This window comes from Copadichromis virginalis, linkage group LG14 (genome assembly GCF_057382275.1).
Source record: "Copadichromis virginalis isolate Kocher_CV1m ecotype Utaka linkage group LG14, C_Virginalis_male_GT1.1, whole genome shotgun sequence".
NCBI lineage: Eukaryota > Metazoa > Chordata > Actinopteri > Cichliformes > Cichlidae > Copadichromis > Copadichromis virginalis.
Window position 1 is genome coordinate 14,489,906 of NC_140631.1, and position 18,089 is coordinate 14,507,994.

General features: G+C 42.0%; 1 protein-coding gene across 2 annotated transcripts; it reads left to right on the forward strand.

Moving 5' to 3' along the window:
* Nucleotides 1-64: 64 nt before the first annotated feature.
* Nucleotides 65-17,782, forward strand: stard10 (StAR related lipid transfer domain containing 10). 2 transcript variants are annotated; one of them, XM_085479389.1, is made up of 7 exons: nt 65-284; nt 462-952; nt 8,653-8,800; nt 8,899-9,002; nt 14,135-14,252; nt 14,799-14,851; nt 16,798-17,782. In XM_085479389.1, exons 2-7 carry the CDS (start codon nt 794-796, stop codon nt 17,002-17,004), a joined length of 789 nt encoding a protein of 262 aa, XP_085335515.1. In that variant the 5' UTR covers nt 65-284; nt 462-793; the 3' UTR covers nt 17,005-17,782. The 2 variants fall into 2 exon arrangements, with proteins under 2 accessions (XP_085335515.1, XP_085335514.1); XM_085479388.1 differs by having other exon boundaries at nt 65-952.
* The last annotated feature ends 307 nt before the right edge of the window (nt 17,783-18,089 follow it).

The following is an 18,089-nucleotide window of genomic DNA, read 5'->3' on the forward strand; positions in this document are numbered from 1 at the left end:
CAGCTGAAGGCAACAAAGGGAGGAGCTTTCACGGTGGCTGTGGCTGGTCTCCTGCCTGTGCAGTCCGACTCTCCTCCTCCTCCCACCGCCCAACCTCTCCTCCTCCTCCTCTTCCTCATATTTCTCACCGCATCCCCTTTACCACCTGCCACAGCGGCGACGCAGCGATGGAGATGTTCTGGAAATCAGCTTGTTATAAACCCTTAAAAAACAACAACTGAGAGAGAGAGAGAGAGAGGCGTAGAGACGCGCAGAGGGCAAGAGAGGGGAGGTGGAAGCAGAAGGTAAGAGACAGAAACGGGGAGTGACAGGCGGAAACACAGAAACATATGGTTTGCTTGAAGAGCGGCTGTTTGAGAGGGCTGCTGGAGCGGACAGAAACTTATTAAACCGCGGCTCAGAGCTCTGATCTGATCCGCCCATCTCATTTTACGCACTTCTTTGCCTTTCCCCCTCCCCAGCTGTTTCCAGCTCACCTGTTCTCTCTGCCTGCACCTCTGCTACATTAGTTTGTGCAGGGTGGATTGCGGTTATTGGACCCTGAAAGCGCGCGCACACAGACTCACACACACAAGCACGCGCGCAGACCATCACAAGACACGCTGCAGCCGGCTACAAAAGCTTGTTGCAAGGAGGAAATTGAATTAGACAAGTTATTCCCACAGAAGAAGAAGAGGAGGGAAACTCGACTCCCGGCTTCCCCAGCTCACCGTGTCTCCTCTGTAGTCCTCATCCCCACGCATCCCACCACATCCCTCGCTCTCCTATCAACTCCTCGCGGTAACAAGAAGCCATGTCTGGACAGACTGTGACAATCCCGGACGACCAGGCGTTTGCCAGCTTCAAGGCCGAATGTCTGTGCGAAGAGGGCTGGAATATGACCTACAACAAAGGGGTCGTCACTGTGTGGGCCCAGTCTCTGGAGGAGGGGAAGTCCATCCACAAAATTAAGGTGAGACAATTTAACCACACAGGTATGAATAGAACTTTTTGTGCGCTTCTATTGGGCATCAGGTACTGGTGGGGAATAATGGAAAGTGGTGTGGATGTGGTCATGTGGCAACAGTACAAAGAAAAAGGGGAAGGGGAGCGATAGAAAACCCTGCTGCATAATCCAGTTGGCAGGGAAGTGCTCCCATCTAAATTCCCATATGATTTAAGTTGCTGACGTCCTTTAAGCATTGCTCTCTGCTGCGTTCTCTTATTGCAGCTTCGCTCTCCAAACATCCCAGAAACACATTTGAAATGAGAAAGCACTCTCTGTGTTGCTCCTTGTAAAGCCAGTAAGCAAATCATTTTTAATAAATGGCCCAATATGACTGTAGCAGTCTGGGTAGAGGGCTTGGAGGTAAAGACAAGAACTTTTTAAAAAAAATGCATTGTAGTAACCACATCCTGTTTTAGGTAATGGATTGAATTGATGCCTGATGCCCACAGTAAACAAACAAACAAACAAACAAAAGTCCTGCACTAAAGAGAAGTGAGAGCTGGATGAAATCTCAGGAGGCAGGCTTAGTTCTCTGGAGACATGTCGCCTTTTGCCAGCGAAACTATTTTCAAGCCACTGTGCAAAAGCGTATTATGTAGAGTGCTGAGTCTACACAGTTTGTCATCCATTCAAAACAAATGGAAGTCTGCAAAAGCGCACGCTCAAATAGAGCTGCTGACAATAGTAGGAGAGCAGTCGGTTAGGTCATGGGCAAACAGTTTGTTTGGCCATCGGTTCAATAATTACCTTCAGTGTGAGCTGCTTGCTGCTTCTAAATCCATTGTCAGTCTTTCTGATCACCTTTTGTGTGTTTTGTGTGTGTAATTCTCATTTAACTAAATCGCCCTCCAGTCCTCTGAAGAGGATCGGTTTACATTAATAGGACACTGTGCCCCAGGTGGAAAAATCTAGTGGTTCCTGGTTAGTTGTTTAGGTAAGGTAACGTGAGCTCCATGTGAAACTGTGAGCAAACTCTGTTATCAGCTCAAACAGCAGACGTGGCAGTTTTCGTCAAGTGTGAGCGTTTGTCCTGGGAGTTGACGTGGAGGCATTATTAGGACGGCCTCTGAGAATCTGCCGTGTACCCGAGTCTAACAATGACTGACCGCAGTCGTTAATAATGCTTTGTTTATGTTGTGGGAATCAGAGAAGGGGGGGAATTAATTTAAACAGTGTTCTCACAGCACACTTGTGGCAAAACACCCAGTTCTCTCTTCAGCAAATGATTGTATTTCCACACATTCAAGCTCGAAAGTAGAAGTTTAGTAGAAGCTAGCAGGGAGCAGTTTGATTGAGACCTGCACCCAAGTGTAAACTGTAAATAAAGAAATTGAAAATTCACACTTTCACTTGGAGCCCACAGCTTTGCCAGTGCGTACTGTTACTTCATCTTAGAGCTGCAGATGCTGCCAGGAGACCTGACTGACTGTTAATTTAGTGCTTATCAGGCTTAAAAACCTCTTTTAGCATTTTCACTGTCTGACACACACACACACACACACACACACACACACACACACACACACACACAGAAATGTTTGGCCTCACGGCCCGAAATCTCAGGAAGGTCCTTTCCACTTTTTAACCCTTCCAGCTTGCTAATCTGACCAGAACTGACTACATATAGAACAATACAAATAAAACCCATCCTCCGCTTTATATGTGTGTGTCCTGCTATTGTATCCAGGTCTGAAGAGAGTCAGCGAGCCACTCGGTGTTTACTTTGTTAAATAAAGTCTTGTTAGCTTGTGTGCATATGTGCGTGTGTACATAGAGGTGTTATCAACATGTGCAGGAGCTGCAAAAGCACAGGGCTTTTCCCAGCCCCCTCTATCCATCTTCTTACCTATTAGCAAGCTTCTTTGTGTTTGTGTGTTTGTGTGTGTGTAGTGTACAGGCCAATCAAGAGCCTATAAAGCCGCCTCATTCTCCTGCGTAATTCCTCAGGGTATATCCTGTGTGCAGAGGGTAGGGATCTGCTTATTCAGGCGTTTCTCCCTGACATCAGGCAGGTGTGTTTTATCTTGACAGTTGCAGACTGCAAACAGCGAGAAGTGGAAAGTGCACGCACACATGTTTGAAGTTTGGGTGGGGCTTCTATCTGTAGTTGGCACTTTATCTTTATGTAAATATGACAAAAGCTGGGGGTTTTGCATTGTGCACCACTGTCTCATCTCCCCTTTTGTTTCACTCTCACATACCCAATCTTCCACCCTGCAAATGTACTGTATATACAATTATGTCATTACAAATGCAGTTGTGAGTCAGTGTGGTACTTACAGCTGTTCTGTTTATAGTGCATCTCTGCCTGTCTTGTGTGTAGCTTTAAAAAGCAACAAAGATAGATATATGCCCATTTGAGTGAGAGAAGGGGAACAGGCTGGCGATCATCATCATTAGTGCCCCGATTATCATTAGCCTCATCATCATCGTCATCATTGCCCCTACCATATTAATCAGTGATCACCTCACAGTTCAGTCATGCCTGTGCTCATTCTAACCAGCAATTTAATATCATCGATCAGCACGCGACTTCACATACAACACTCAGTGTGTGGGCATTAAAATGTGGGTAGTTTTTATTTACTGTGAATGGGTCATCCTCCTGCCTACATCGACACACACTCACAGAGACACACAAACATACTCCCAGGGTTTGCCTTCTCTCATGCTGAGGAAGAGGGAAGCCCAGCTCTGAGTCACTCCCCTTCTGTTTTTATTCTTCTTCTTCTTCTTCTTCTTTTTTTTTCAAATTTACTTTCATGTATCAGCACCCAGAGGAACAAATGATGGGAGATGACAGATTAGAAGAGGAGAGGGAGAGGGTGGCAAGAAGAGAAGAAGAGTGGGTGGGACAGGGAATAAGAGAGAGAAGGAAAAGTAGAGGGAGTGGGCTGGATGTGCAGGGATCGCAGGTCACTGGGTGTTATGAGTAGGCAGAGAGGGGACCCTGTGGACAAACATACTGAAAAGACTGCCATCTGCACACACCTATTGTTTGTCCACCTATGCCTACTTGTCTCCGCCATGTCTATTTTATCTTTCTGAACTCTGTTTCACCCCCTCTATCCTGCCCTCTTTGCTTCATCTATCGAGTTTACTGAATTAGTTTGTAATAGAATTACACACACGTGTACGTAGCTGGCTGTATGTCTTCATTCTGTGCTGAATGTCTTGCTCCCTGCAGCTTTCCCCCTTTGACTTTTCATTTTGTTTTTCCTTCTTCCTGCTTCTCCTGTTTCAGTTTGCCTGTGGACACAAGACATCTGTTATTCTCTCTGGTCTTTTGTGACCTGCACCGACTCGGTTCCAGCACCAAACCGGTGGAAAGGAGGCGTTTGTCTTTTGTCTAGTTTTTATTTTGGTAATAAATGTGTAATGCCTCCTTGACTACACTGTTAAAATAAATCAGAATTGCATTGTGCCTACATAATCTATCTCACTAATCTTGAATACAACAACAGAATACTCATAAGGGGTTTTAACTATTGTCTTTCAGACAGCGATAACAGATGACTTTACAGTCCCTAATTACGTTTACAGGCATTAAGATGTGCCTTGTAATGTGACAGACTTCCCTCTTGGAAAATTAGTTCATATCCTTGTGAGTAGTGATGCAGTGTAAAACATCTCACTCACGAGTTGATTTAATGCATTTAAAATAAAAATGGTTCGAACAGCAATACACCATAAATAGGACATTATCTTTCAGAGTGTCATGCTGTGATATATAGAGGATTATTGCTATGGTTACAAGCAGGATTTTAATGTCAGAGCTTGTTTTTTGACACACAAAATGTTTTTTAGTTATTTATTTTTTACTTTTTTTACCCTCTAGTTCAGAGGTCTCAAACTCCAGTCGTCGAGGGCGGCTGTCCTGAAACTTTGCCATGTGTCCCTGTTGTAACACATCTGAATACAATTAGTAGGTCATTAGCAACACTCTATAGAAGTTGACTCAGGACAGCGGCCCTCGAAGACTGGAGTTTGAGAAACTGGTCTAGTTGATCCAACAAAGAAGTTGCAGAGTGTCCTCTGGTGGACAAACCAGTGGATAAATACGGATACTGATAGTGAATATCCAATTGGTTGGGATCTACTTGTCCAGTGACACACCCACTACTTTAGCTGAAGAGCGTTTTTTGTGCTCTTTGCGAAACACAGCTAGGTGCTATTTTTCCTCAGTTCTTCTGAACTTTGCTTGCCGTTTGTTGCTTAAGTGAACTAGCAATCTGCCACTCATGTGAAGTATGAAATGACTTATTTCTTGATTAGGCTAACAATAAGGTTACAATAGTAACACTAATGTGCTTGCACAACCTTCCTGGGGGTTTTTTTGTTTGTTTTTTTCTATTTCATCAGCTTTCAGTCTGGATTGACCTGCTCTCTGCACTCAGTCTGCATTTCCTCGATCTCACCGAGGGTTCTGTTTCTAGGAATGTCATTACAATTTAGCATTTACAGTTTCCTTTGTTGCACAGTGTGACTGTTGTGGAGTCGTGTGAGACTGTGTTCCTGTGTGAGAGCTACAGCTAAAGCTGATAGAATAGGATTATAATAGAATTCAACTTTATTGTCATTGCACATGTCACAAGTACAAGGCAACGAAAAGCAGTTTGCATCCATCTAGAAAGTACTTGAGCCACAATATAGATATATTACAAAATATACATTGTATATAGATATATAGATATATTACAGAAATGGGTCCGTTATATGTATGAGGGTACTAAATATGGGTCTATTACTGGTATGTTGCAATGTACACGGTATGAAGGTATGTTATGAATATGCTATAACTATAAGTATGTACAGGCTGTAGTGAGTGTACAAACTATGTACGGGCTATGAACAGGATCTAAATATGAAAACTATACAGAAATATGAAATATAAAGCTATAAAGGCTCCAATCTGGAGCTGGTAAACAAACATTTTCGAGCAAGTGGGTTGTGTGCCAAAATAATTGGCAAAATTTGATGGTAACTTTCCAAAAGTATGTCTTAATTCCCTGACTTGTCCTCTAGGAGTAAAAATTGCAACTCACCAATATTTTAGTTGATGGAAAAACTCTAATGATATACACCTGCCAGGTTGTGTGCACATGTAATGAAAAGATATCCTCATGACGCTTCCAACAGAGCAATAAGCATCATTGCCTCTCAGTAAAGACGCTCTGGGCTTCTGTGTGGCATTTGAATGTTATTCCTGTGCCAGTGTGGTTTCTCTCTGAGCACTATGGCCTCCTCCCTCAGTCCAAATGCATGTAATTAGTGATTCTAACCTGGCTTTATGTATGAATGTCTGTTTTTCTTTGTTGGGCCTGGTGACTTGTCCATGTATCAGACCAGTGCGGACCATTTTGAATTTCAAATAGTTATAAGAGGAGACCTCGAGTTTAAAACAGGTTTACAGACAAATGTGGGATACAGTCTATGATGATTTTCCTAAATGAAGCCTGAAGGGAAGCAGTGATGGAAGATAGGCTAGGCGGAGCTTTTAACTGTCTGGACTGATTTATAACAGGAGTTAAAATTTATCTGGGGCAGACAACTTCCCTTGGTCCATTTCTTTCTAATTTGCTCTCAATCAAGTGCTGGGTTCTTTTTTCCCTCATTGCCTTTGTGTCTCTTATGCTTTATAACTCGACATGCCTCTACCACTTGCCTTTCACCTTGTTATTATTGAGACTAGTTTCTCCTGGCAATTGTAACTTTGGCAACACTGTTACTCAAGGGCTTACCTTGAGTGTATTGCCGTCTATGCCAAACATAGCCAGGAGTCTCTATGGTTTCATTAATAAGCTGTGACATGCTATGCAAACAATCAACCAGCTGTGGTATTAATGGAAGCACCACTCCTAGTTTTTTTGCCTATAACTTGTACGGGGCTCCATCCATTCATCCATCCATTATAGCCTATAACTTGAACAGGTTGCCAGTCTGTTGCAGGGCTAACACATAGAAACTGAAAATCGTTCACTTCTACAGCCAGTTTAGAATCACTTAAGAACCTAATATTGATGTCTTTGGACTGTTGGAGGAACCTGGGGAACCAGGAGAGAACCCACACAGACACGGGGAGAACACGAACTCTTGTGTGGAGTTTGCATGTGGATTTTAACCTATGACCTTCTTTCTCACAGAGGAACAACGTTCTTTGTTTCAGACAAAACACATCGAACCATTGAACCAATGTGTCACCACAATATATTATTTAATAGGTTTGTGGACTGGTACTTATATATATAACTCTCAAAACACATTCGTACTACAAACCCAGTCATACAAGCACTGTTTTCAATACCTAAGTGCTTTTAGTCATTCACACACAATGGACGCATTGGAGACAACCCGTTGTTCAGTATCTTGCCCGAGGATACTCGGGCATGCAAACTAGAGAAGCTGGAGATTAAACTACTGATGTTCTGATTAGTAGATGACCAACTTTACCTCCTCCGCCGAAGCCGTGCATTTATGTGCAGTTGTTTCATTTTAGCTAGACTCTCTACTGCTGTTTTCCTGCTCATTAACTCACTGTGTGTCTCCCCTCTGGGGTACACATGAAGTGAAGCAAAGAAGCAAACAGACTCCACTAACCACCAGCAGCCTCCTCGAGGTGACAGCAATGTGTTACGTTGCTTTAAGTGCAATAAAAACTTCCTAGTTTTTGTAAGTCAGTCTTAGCTATCAACATGAAACGTCTGAAAGGAATATGCACAACAGAAAACGAGAGAAACCATCAGGAAAAAGCAGCTCTACCTGCAGATGGTCTTTCTGTAGCATAACGCAGTGGCCACGCAGTAAGTTTTACACTTCTATTCAGTGTGCACAGCATAACTGATATGAGGAAGGTTGTTTTAGTCTAAAAGCTGGTGCTCTAGTGCACACGTGACTTCACACGTCATTTGTTCCAGACAGAACCACAAAAAGATTTGAAAAAAGGTGGCATTCAGAGCTCTTGCTACTGCTGCACTCTTGAAAAAAAGCAACAACCCTTTGACATAAGTCTCTCCATCTCTGTCTTGTGGTGAATGTGTTTTCCATTTAAGAGCTTGGGTCTCGGTAATGACTCATCTATGGTCAGTGGCCTGTCTGCACACACACACACACACACACACACACACACACACACACACACACACACACACACACACACACAGTTCCCATTTCTGCTCTCCAATACTGACGCTCTCCAACCATCTGATGTCTAATCATTTACACATCAGTTGCCATTCGTGTTTCTTTCACGTGTGGGGTCCACATGGGTGCAGTGAGTGTGTGCATATGTGCATATGTTTAATTTCCAGGTATTTGAGTCTGTGATGTGTTCACTGGCTTTTTGTTTTTGTGTCTCACTTACCTTTCTTGGCATCACTAGGCCTGAGCTCTCCTCAACAGTGGTATACTACTTCACTTTGAATTTATGCTGAGCAGCTTCATTAAACTCTAATGGATTTTCCTAACTCATAGTTTGCATTAGACCCAGAGCGATGAATTCAAAGAAGTACAATACTGGTGCCATAGAGTTATGTATTTTAAATACAGTTTGAATAAGCTGTGTGGAACTTTGTGTGTGACTCAAATCTGTAATATCATTGTGGATTTACCTTTGTTGCCTAAAATTGAAGCCTCTGTTTCTCTTTCTGTCCTTCTTCCTCTCTCAGTGTCGGATGTTGTGCAAGGATGTGTCAGCTGAGACCATGTATGACGTTCTCCATGACATTGAATACAGAAAGAAGTGGGACACAAATGTCATTGAGACCTTCGATATTGGGAAGCTTACGGTCAATGCGGACGTTGGTTACTACTCATGTATGTTGCACCATCGCATGTAAACGCATGTAAATTGCCTTCAGGTACAGATTGTTCTGTGATGTTTTGTTCACCTGACTTCTCTTGTTTGTTTACAGGGAAGTGCCCAAAGCCCCTTCGGAACCGTGACGTCATCACGCTCCGCTCCTGGCTGCCAATAGGAAAAGATTACATCATCATGAACTACTCTATCAAACATGCCGTAAGTAAAGATAAAAAGGAATGCTAATGGGAACATATCTCAGTATGAACTGGGTGAATACTGCTGTGCAAAAGTCTTGAGTCATCTCGCATTGTGTGCGTGTGCCAGGAGAGGCTTCTCTACCTGGCACGAAGTGAAACGGCTTGTTAAGCTCTTATCTAGCAGGTACTGCTCCTTCCCTGCATAACGGGTCACAGTGAACTATAAACAACAGTCTGAGTCATAAAGAGGTATTCTATCATATGCAAACTTATATTATTAAAAGATTATACTGACTCCTAAGTACAATTTTCTATTGACAGAAATAAAGTGTATAAGGCGAAAGCAGAGTTTGTAGTGTTCTAATGAGCGTGAACATCAATATTTAGAACCGCTTTAATTCTTCCACACAGCCTGAACTCTTGTACGCGAGCTTTCTTTCAATTTCTTTAAGCAGCTCTGAGGAATAGTTCCTCAGGCTTTCTTTAAGGAAGTTCAAAGCTCTTCTTTTTCTTTTTTTCTTCTTGTTATGAGTAGACACAATACAGGGTCATCCCTTGAGTTATGTGAGTGATTTATAGGCTCAATAAGTGTTAAGTGGCTCAATAAACAACAACAAAAAGAACCATTCCTCCAAAAATGGTCAGGTACAAGGATTGAACTGATGAGTGAAAAAGCAGCCAAATAAAAACCTCTGAAATGAGGAGTGACTTGAGGCTTTTGCACAGTGCTTTATATTGGCGAGCTGAAATGAAGTGGTCCTCTTTAGCAAGTTGAACAGGTCCCGTTTTTTTTTCTAAGGGAACATTTCACCGCTCTGTGTCGGTGATTTAAAGTAGCAATAGACAAGTTTTCTGCATTTAAATTGGTTCCTTATGAGCTGCACTTTCACAGCGTAGCTTTGTCTGCCACTGAGTATGAAATCTATCCAGGAAAATGGAGGCTTAATTTAGAGCACAAAATAATCTGACTGCAGTCGGTCCCAGAGAGGTTGATAACACGCGCTTCCTGCTGATTTTCACATGAACAAGTACCTGCAACAACTGTTGTATTTCATTTTTGTGTTCAAAAAAACAAAAACATGACACCTACTTTCCTAAAAGCCTTTGTCTGCTTGCAGACTTCATAAAATGCATCCCAGTGCCATGTTGCTGGAAGTTGCTCAGCTCAGAAAACAGGAACGCGATCCAGTCTCCAGAAGTACTTCCCCTACCACACGCTCTATTGCTCTCTTTACTTACACAGCAACAGTTTAGCTTAGCACCTTTCCAAAGACCATGCTCTATCATATTGTCTGCCCCTGATGCTTTCACCTGAAACAATGATAGATGATAGAAGAACATATTGTGTTTTAAGCTCAGCTTTTCCGAGCATGCCTTTGAATGCACTTGAATAATCTAGATACTATAAAGCTGTAAAAACCATCAGTTGATTCGAGCACACTAAGAGGATGTGAGTAACTTTCAGTTTGGCCTGAAACCTCAGCTTTTCGTTGGCTTTATATCTGTTTGTACTGATCACCTGTTGCTAGTTGTGTCCTGCATTCATTAACCTGCCACTTGTTTTCTGGTTTATCTGATTGACTGGCTTGTAAAATGTGTAGAAAACTTAAAAAGACTAAGAAAAAGAAGCAAATCCTTGAGAAGGTGAAACAAAGTAAAACAACAATTCAACACTTTCAGCGATGTCGCTCTCACTGTCTTCGTGTCCGTCAGCCTTTTGTGTGTATCATGGGTTTCCATGTCTTTTGTCTTTATTCCTTTTGTCTGTCCTCTGGTGTCCTTGTTCACTCTTTTGTCTCCTCTCTGCTTTTCATTCTAACTTTTGCTCACCAGTACAGTGTTTGCAGAAGGATAAGGCCTCTCATATGACCGTGAGCTGTTGACTTCCACCCCGCCTTCCGCATTCCTGCATCAATTTGAACTTCTGAACACAACAAATTGTGTGTCGGTTTACGTGTGTGGTTAGCCAAGGCTGATCTTGATAATGGGAAAAACTCGAGAGCTCGACTTCCTGGAGTTTGGCTTCAGGGGAAACTTATGAGTGGCGTGTTGACGCATCCATCAGCGGGACATGGTTCACTTATGCTGTTTCTTATCCTACAATCGCTGTTCAGCTTTTTCACCAATCATAACAGGAGCCATGAATTATTTTCAGTTCTTTAATCATACATTTCCGAGGCTTTTTAACAGTCTGCTTTTGCAATCCATCTGTCATGTAACTATGGTTAGCGCTGCTGTTAAGCGTACCATTGTGTTGAGTGCTATAGAGTCCGATATGTATTTGCATGAAAACCCTATGCAAATATTTATAATGGCAAAGGCTTAATAACTTCTAATGGCTTCTAATGACTGCTTTGTTTGCTGAGCCATTTTTTTTTCCACAGTGGAGTTACAGATCCAGACACAACAGTACTGATCCACTGACTCATTCTCATTGTAACTATATCCTTTGTGCCCAGCAGCTAATTAAGGACTAATGTGATCCCTGTCATCTGTCTCCATCACGAGGACATAGTATTTTGCATTATAGTTCACTTCATAATATTTAGCTTGAATTGAACCAGATTTGATTTACCGTGTGAATATTGGCATAGAGATTAATTATACGCTCACTGGCCACTACATTAGTTACACTTTGCTACTCTGGGGGAACCACTTTTGCTTGCAGAACTGCCATAATTCTTCATTTGAGCACAGTGAACTCATTGTCATGTTCAAGAAACCTGTTTGACATGTATTTGTATTTTATCCTGCTGCAAGCAGCCACGGTTGCCACGGTTGCACTGGTGCGCCTAACTTTTTTTCTTAGGTGTACCAGCACAAACGTTAGGTGCATCCAAATTATTCAACCACATCGCTTAACACCGCAGTTTTACATGTTCACTAAAAAAAAAAAAGTGCTGTCCATGCAGACAATATTGATTTGTAAATGATTAACTAACAATCTTGTCAACACAAAGTTCTTTATTTGGAGCGCATTTCTATAAGAAAGATAAGTTACTGAAAAAGTGCTTGTGCTTAAAGTGCTGAGCTAAGCTGAAATTTAAATTTAAAACATCTCAAGATAACTGAATAAAAAAACCCCTCTAAATTAAAAGTGCCTCAAAGGCTTCAAACTGAACATCTCAAAATCTGAACATCCAAACAGCTTGATATCTTATGGACTATCCTCCATTGCAGTCACATGCCTCTCAGATGACCAACTCATGTAACTTGGCCTTTTTCATTTTTTCACTTTTTTTTTTTCAATGTGTCTGGGATGACACCTATAAACTGGGCACATGTGACATCATTACTGTATGTGGAGTTTACGTTCAAGCCATTTTTCTTGTGAAGAATTATTTCGGACTTGAACTTAGTGAACGGAACTTCTTCTTTGGCAATATTGTTGGCGATGTTAAACTTAATCATCATCTTGGCCTCTTCTGATGACCTGTTTGCTGCTGCCTGCACACAAGTCATCAGAGCGGCAGTCCCCTCTCTTCACTCCCACTGAAAGGCAGTGGGGAGAGGGGACACTTTGGCAGTGCATTTATTGCTGCATATAATGTGTTTTCTATATACACTGTGCTTTTTCAGCCTGTCACAAATGCGGTACTGCCGGCCATAGTCTTCCCACACTCACGACAGTAAATGCAGTGCAACATGTTGTCAGCTTTACTGTATCTTAGCCAGGGAAACTGGTCAAGCCGCTCTCTTCGAAATGTATACGCTTTCCCCCTTTTACTTTCAGTGGGCTCTGGCTCAAAGTCGATCGTATGTGGCTCATTACCTGATGCCGTCTCCGGACCAGTGTTAGACATAACCTGAGAGGCTGATGGCTCCGTCAGAGCACTAGCTATGAATTTTGGATGGATCAGGCCTTAACGAAAAAGTTCGTTAAGTTAAGAAGTGGGAAAGAAGTTCTACTCGAAAGGCTGGTCGCACCTTGGAAGTAGGATTTTTTTGTAGTCGCACCACTGAAAAATTATGTCTCATGTGCAACCACATCGGTCGCACTCTAGAACCCTGTCACAAAGGAATAGTCCCTGGTGAGGTCTTCTGCAGTAGTATCCCATCTACGTTAAGGTTTGATGTGTTGTGCGTTCAGAGACGCTCTTCTGCATACCTTGGTTGTACCCAGTGCTTATTTGATTGATCAGTTCAAAGCAGTCTGACCACTTCACTGTGACCTCTGACGTCAACATGGCATTTTTGCTCAGCGTTCTCTGTAAACCTGAGAGATGGTTTTGTATGGTAAAAATCTCAGCAGAGCAGCAGTATCTGAAATACTCAGACCTCTCTTTCTGATGCTCAGTTTGGACTTCAGCTGGTCGTCTTGATTATGTCTACATGACTAATTACACTGATTTGCTGCCATGTGATTGGCTGATTTGATATTTGTATTAACGAAGAGTTGAAGAAGTGTACCACATAAAGTGGTTGGCGAGCGTATAGTGATATATTAAAAATGATTAATTTTGTCCAAAGTTTAATTATCGTGTTGTTGTTCAGCTGATTGCTCATCAAGTGCTCGAGTCCTGAGATGATCAGTTTCCTGGTGTGCTGGGTGTTTTTGAACACATGGCTTAGTCGTGATTAATGTTTCAGATTTAGTGAAGTCTAAAAAAAATCAAGAAGATTACATTAGCTCAGAGCATGAGAATTCTGTATCCCAGAAACCTGCAGATGATTTACAAAAGTTCACATTGCAGAGATTTCTTCTGCCAATACAAGGTAGTGTGTTAAGTGTAGAAGCCAAAAAATATGAGTCAAATAGCAGAGAAAAAATAAAGCAGATGTCTTAGCTGACTGCGGCTGTCTGTTCTTCTTGAGTGCTCTGCAGTGTCCCTCTCCTAATTAGTGCAGACTAACCAGTAGTGGACTCCCTAATCATTAATAATAACCTTGGATATACTGTTAGAGTCTAAGGAGCTAAAAGGGAAATAGTGGGCTGCATGCAGCTTTGCTTTTTTTATTTACAGAGTGGTGTGGACTGGATTTGCATCAGAAGTCTGACTATGAAGCTGAAAATCAGTTTGACTGGCAGCTTAAAAGCACAAAGCTCTTGAATGTCTACTCTGCCTTCTACAGATCTCACAAAAAAAAACAATCTAGTGGGGTCCTCGTCCTGTTTGTTTACACTTTGGCCTCTCTGTGCTGTTTCCACAGAAATACCCACCTAAAAAGGACATGGTACGTGCAGTTTCCATTCAGACTGGCTACATGATCCAGAGCCAGGGACCTAATAACTGTACCCTCACTTACATGGCCCAGGTGGATCCACGAGGTAACTATCACTCACAGTCTCACACACACACACACACACACACACACACACACACACACACACACACACAGAAAAGTATTCAGCACACAAGGACAAAATCAAACAGAGCACACACAGGAAGCGCAAAACACTCACCCAGGTATTTAACTCTGCGTTCTATGAATTATTCATTGCCCTGCCTTTATGTCAAAATGTGTCACCATAGCAACCATATGAAGGATAGTCTATCTCACCTCTCTCGCGTGCTCTCTCACTCACTACTCTTCACTCTGCTTTTTTGTCTAGCATTTAATCTCCTCCTCTTATTCTCTATTTACTTCACTTTCTAACTGCTGATCACATACAAGCAAGTGCCGATTGTGTAACTCTTTTTATTTATCCGTTGCTAATGTGTGTGTTTGTGTGCATGTATGAGAGAGAGCCATACGGGCGCAGTGAGTAGTTACTAAGCCTTGCTTTGATCCTGGTAATATGAAATAAAACAGACTCTCTGTCACACTCCAACTTTTACCCATGATGCTTTGCTCACCCCGACTCTCTTTACAGGTTCGCTACCCAAGTGGGTTGTCAACAAGTCTTCCCACTTCCTTGCTCCATGCGTAAGTAATATGTGCAGATTAACAAAGATCCTGTGAGTGTGTTTGACTGTGTGATAATCTGCACTTCCACTCAGCACAGTGCCGGTCACCATGAGAAAATACGCAGACCTTATAGTTTACTGCTTGTCTGAGGGCATCTGCTGTATATGTTTATTAAAATAGGGCAATGATTCTCTAGAGAGCATGCTGTGATGGAGGATTCCTCAGAGATGATATCAGGGAAAGAAGGCATCTAGTGAAGACAGTGAATAAAAACATTAGGCATTTTAGAGTTTTTAGAGATTTGCTTTCCATTCATATGTCAAAAAAAGCATTTCACATTGTGACTTTAATCAATAGTCTGCATTTTATCAAAGCTTTTAAAAAATATGGATCTAATTATTCATATTAAGAGAGGGTCAGAATATCAATATGGGATTTGGACAGTAACACTTTTTTTTTTTTTTGCAGTTTTCCTTTGATACACCAGCACGGGGGCTTTTAAATCCAACAATCAAGACATGATTGAAGTGCAGTTTTTTTTTTTTATTCTTTCATACGTATGATTCCATTTTCAAAGCCTCAAAAATAATCAGACAATTGACCGAAGAGCAGATTTATGATCAGATGAGGGCTGTTTCTCATTATTCCATGACAAATTAAGCAAATAAAATACCTCTATTTATTTCCAAGTGTTGGCTGGTTGCTATACACTGAGGCTCTCAAAATAAAGTCCAAAGAGATAACCGTGCCAGTGGCTGAATCAACAATCTGTTGAATTCTTAAAAAGAAGGAATGCACTGAGCAGCTCAACAACATGGTTAAGAAAAACCGCTTCATAACGTCTAACTAAGTCAAGGACAATGTAAATACAGAGAGTTTACAACAAGGTGCAAACCACTGATATGCTATGGCATGGGCGTGCTTGACTGCTGACAGAAGCAGTAGCATGGATTGTGAAGCCTTACAGAACAGACGTGGGATATTCTTCAGTGGCAACAAGCAGCAGCTGAATGTGGTGGCAGTAAAGGAAACAGTTAATGCAATACTTTTGCTAACCTTGAATTAAAGCTGAAAGTCTGAAAGTCGGCACTTTTCTCAGATACTGCTGAAGTGCAGATCCGATTCATCATTTTTGATTTGAAATCCACCGAGATGGTGCACAGAGGCAAAATCAATTCATTGTCAAAATACTGCAGGCCTTACATTATATAGTATTGCTTTCCTTTTTGGTAGATATATTTTTATTAAAACATGCAGCTGCTCTTAAGCGAGAGTGGTTGCAGCAAAGAAGATATATGCAAATCATAGGATTATCTAATAGTTAAAAGAAAAATTGCTGAGTGATGTACATTGAATAAATACACAATTGCTTCTTTTTGCCTTTTTAGCTTTTAATTTTTTTGGTCTCTGCAGCTACAAAGATATCCAGATATATTCTGGATGATTGTCTTGCCATGCACTGGGTGCTGCTGTAACTTCCTGGACCATTGTTTTTTTATGAGACACGTTGCTCTGTGTTTTTTACCCTTAAAAAACATACAGGCATGTTGTTTCTGACATTAAGTACTATTAGACATGTGTGAAGCTCCCTTGTTTGGTTCTGATATTTGGAAAAAAGAAACTCTCTGTTCTTGTGGCTCTGAACAAGATCTCCTCCCTCTTTTTACCCTTGCCCATGTTTTATCTCTATAGATTCCTCCATCTCTCACAGCTTCCCTTCTGTCTCCCTTTATCCTGTCACTCATCCATCTTCATCTCTATTTTTGTATGGATGCTATTTCTGTCCTCTGGATTTTTCATCTCTGTTGAGTTCAGCCTGTTCTTCCTTATAGAATATTGATCAAGCATACGTGTCGGCCAAGCTTTCTGCTGGAAATACTTTCTTTCTATCACTGCCATTATTTCTCATAAATCACATGTTGTTGTTGTTTATTTTGTTGTTTGTTGTTGTTTGTTCTTTCCAGGCCATGAAGAAGATCTGCAAAGCCTGTGTGAAGTATCCAGAGTGGAAGCAGAGACATAACCCTGCCTTCAAGCCGTGGCTTTACCCAGAACAGACTACATTGCCCAGCATCCCGCTCTCTGAGCTCAGCATCCAGCGGGCAGAGAGCCTGGAGAATATTGATGAGAGCTCCCTGGCTGAGGCCCATGAAAGAGAAGACAGCGACTGACACACACACATTCACAAGCAGCACACACACTCATACGTTCAAGCAGGGATGGAGAAATGCCTGTAACATGCATCATGACATGTATGTGTATGTGGTTCTATTTGTAAGTATGTGTAAACATACACACATACATACACGTACTTGTATCAATATTGTACATGCATAGTGCATATGCAGGCATACCAGTATGCACATATAGGTAAGCATTCATGCAGACGGACAGTCACACGTTAACTTGCGCAATGTGAGAACACAAACTCACAACATACAACAGCTTCACTCAAACTAAATTTCGAGAACTTTTAGCCTAGTCGGTTTTCTAATTGGGGCCTATGCAGGTCATTGCAGCTGAATATGTTTTCAGTAAGATTTCATGTCAGAATGTTTACAGACTAACCTGACAGTGCGCCTTCTGCTGTCATTCAAAATATGACTGAATTACTAGAATTAAACTGCCCTCTTTTAGCCACCAGTCACACACTTCAGCGCAAGATTACACATTTATGCTACACTAATGCCTTCACATGTGTACACCCTCTCCCCCCTATCATCGTCTTTCGGCCCAATGTTATGTGCCTCCATCACATTTTGTAAGCACATGATAAATATGCAGGTGTGCAGAAGGCAGCTGGAAAACCCACCCCAACCTGCATCCACGTCTATCTTACATACACGCACACACTCACACGTACTGTCTGATCCTCTGTTCCAGAGATGGATGAATGTATGTAGAAATTCAAGATTAAATACAGATTCCTACAGAGGTTTTCAAATTTCACTGGTGATCCGAGTATTTTTTTCTCTGTGTTTGTGTGTCTGTTTGGTGCCGAACTCGCCTCGGGTTGGCGGCTGATGTCGCCTGCAGGTTTTCATAGTTGGAGTGATGCTGAAAGAATTTAAAGAATCACCACCCAATCAACTGGTGGCTCTGCTCCCATTCACACAATCTGCCGGGAGACGTGCACACAAAACCGATGTGCCGCGATTAGAAGGGGAGAAACACCACGTCACGCAGCCTGCACGCGCCGCGTCCAACGTTTGCATATTTGAAGCGTATGTGCGCGCTCACTGGCCCAGATCAGGAT

Bases quoted from the DNA above. Each gene is read 5' to 3' on its own strand.
- stard10 (XM_085479388.1), top strand. From the start codon at position 794: ATGTCTGGACAGACTGTGACAATCCCGGACGACCAGGCGTTTGCCAGC. The intron at 953-8,652 runs GTGAGACAATTT...TTCCTCTCTCAG, and splicing joins AGTCCATCCACAAAATTAAG to TGTCGGATGTTGTGCAAGGA. The intron at 14,852-16,797 runs GTAAGTAATATG...TGTTCTTTCCAG, and splicing joins CCCACTTCCTTGCTCCATGC to GCCATGAAGAAGATCTGCAA.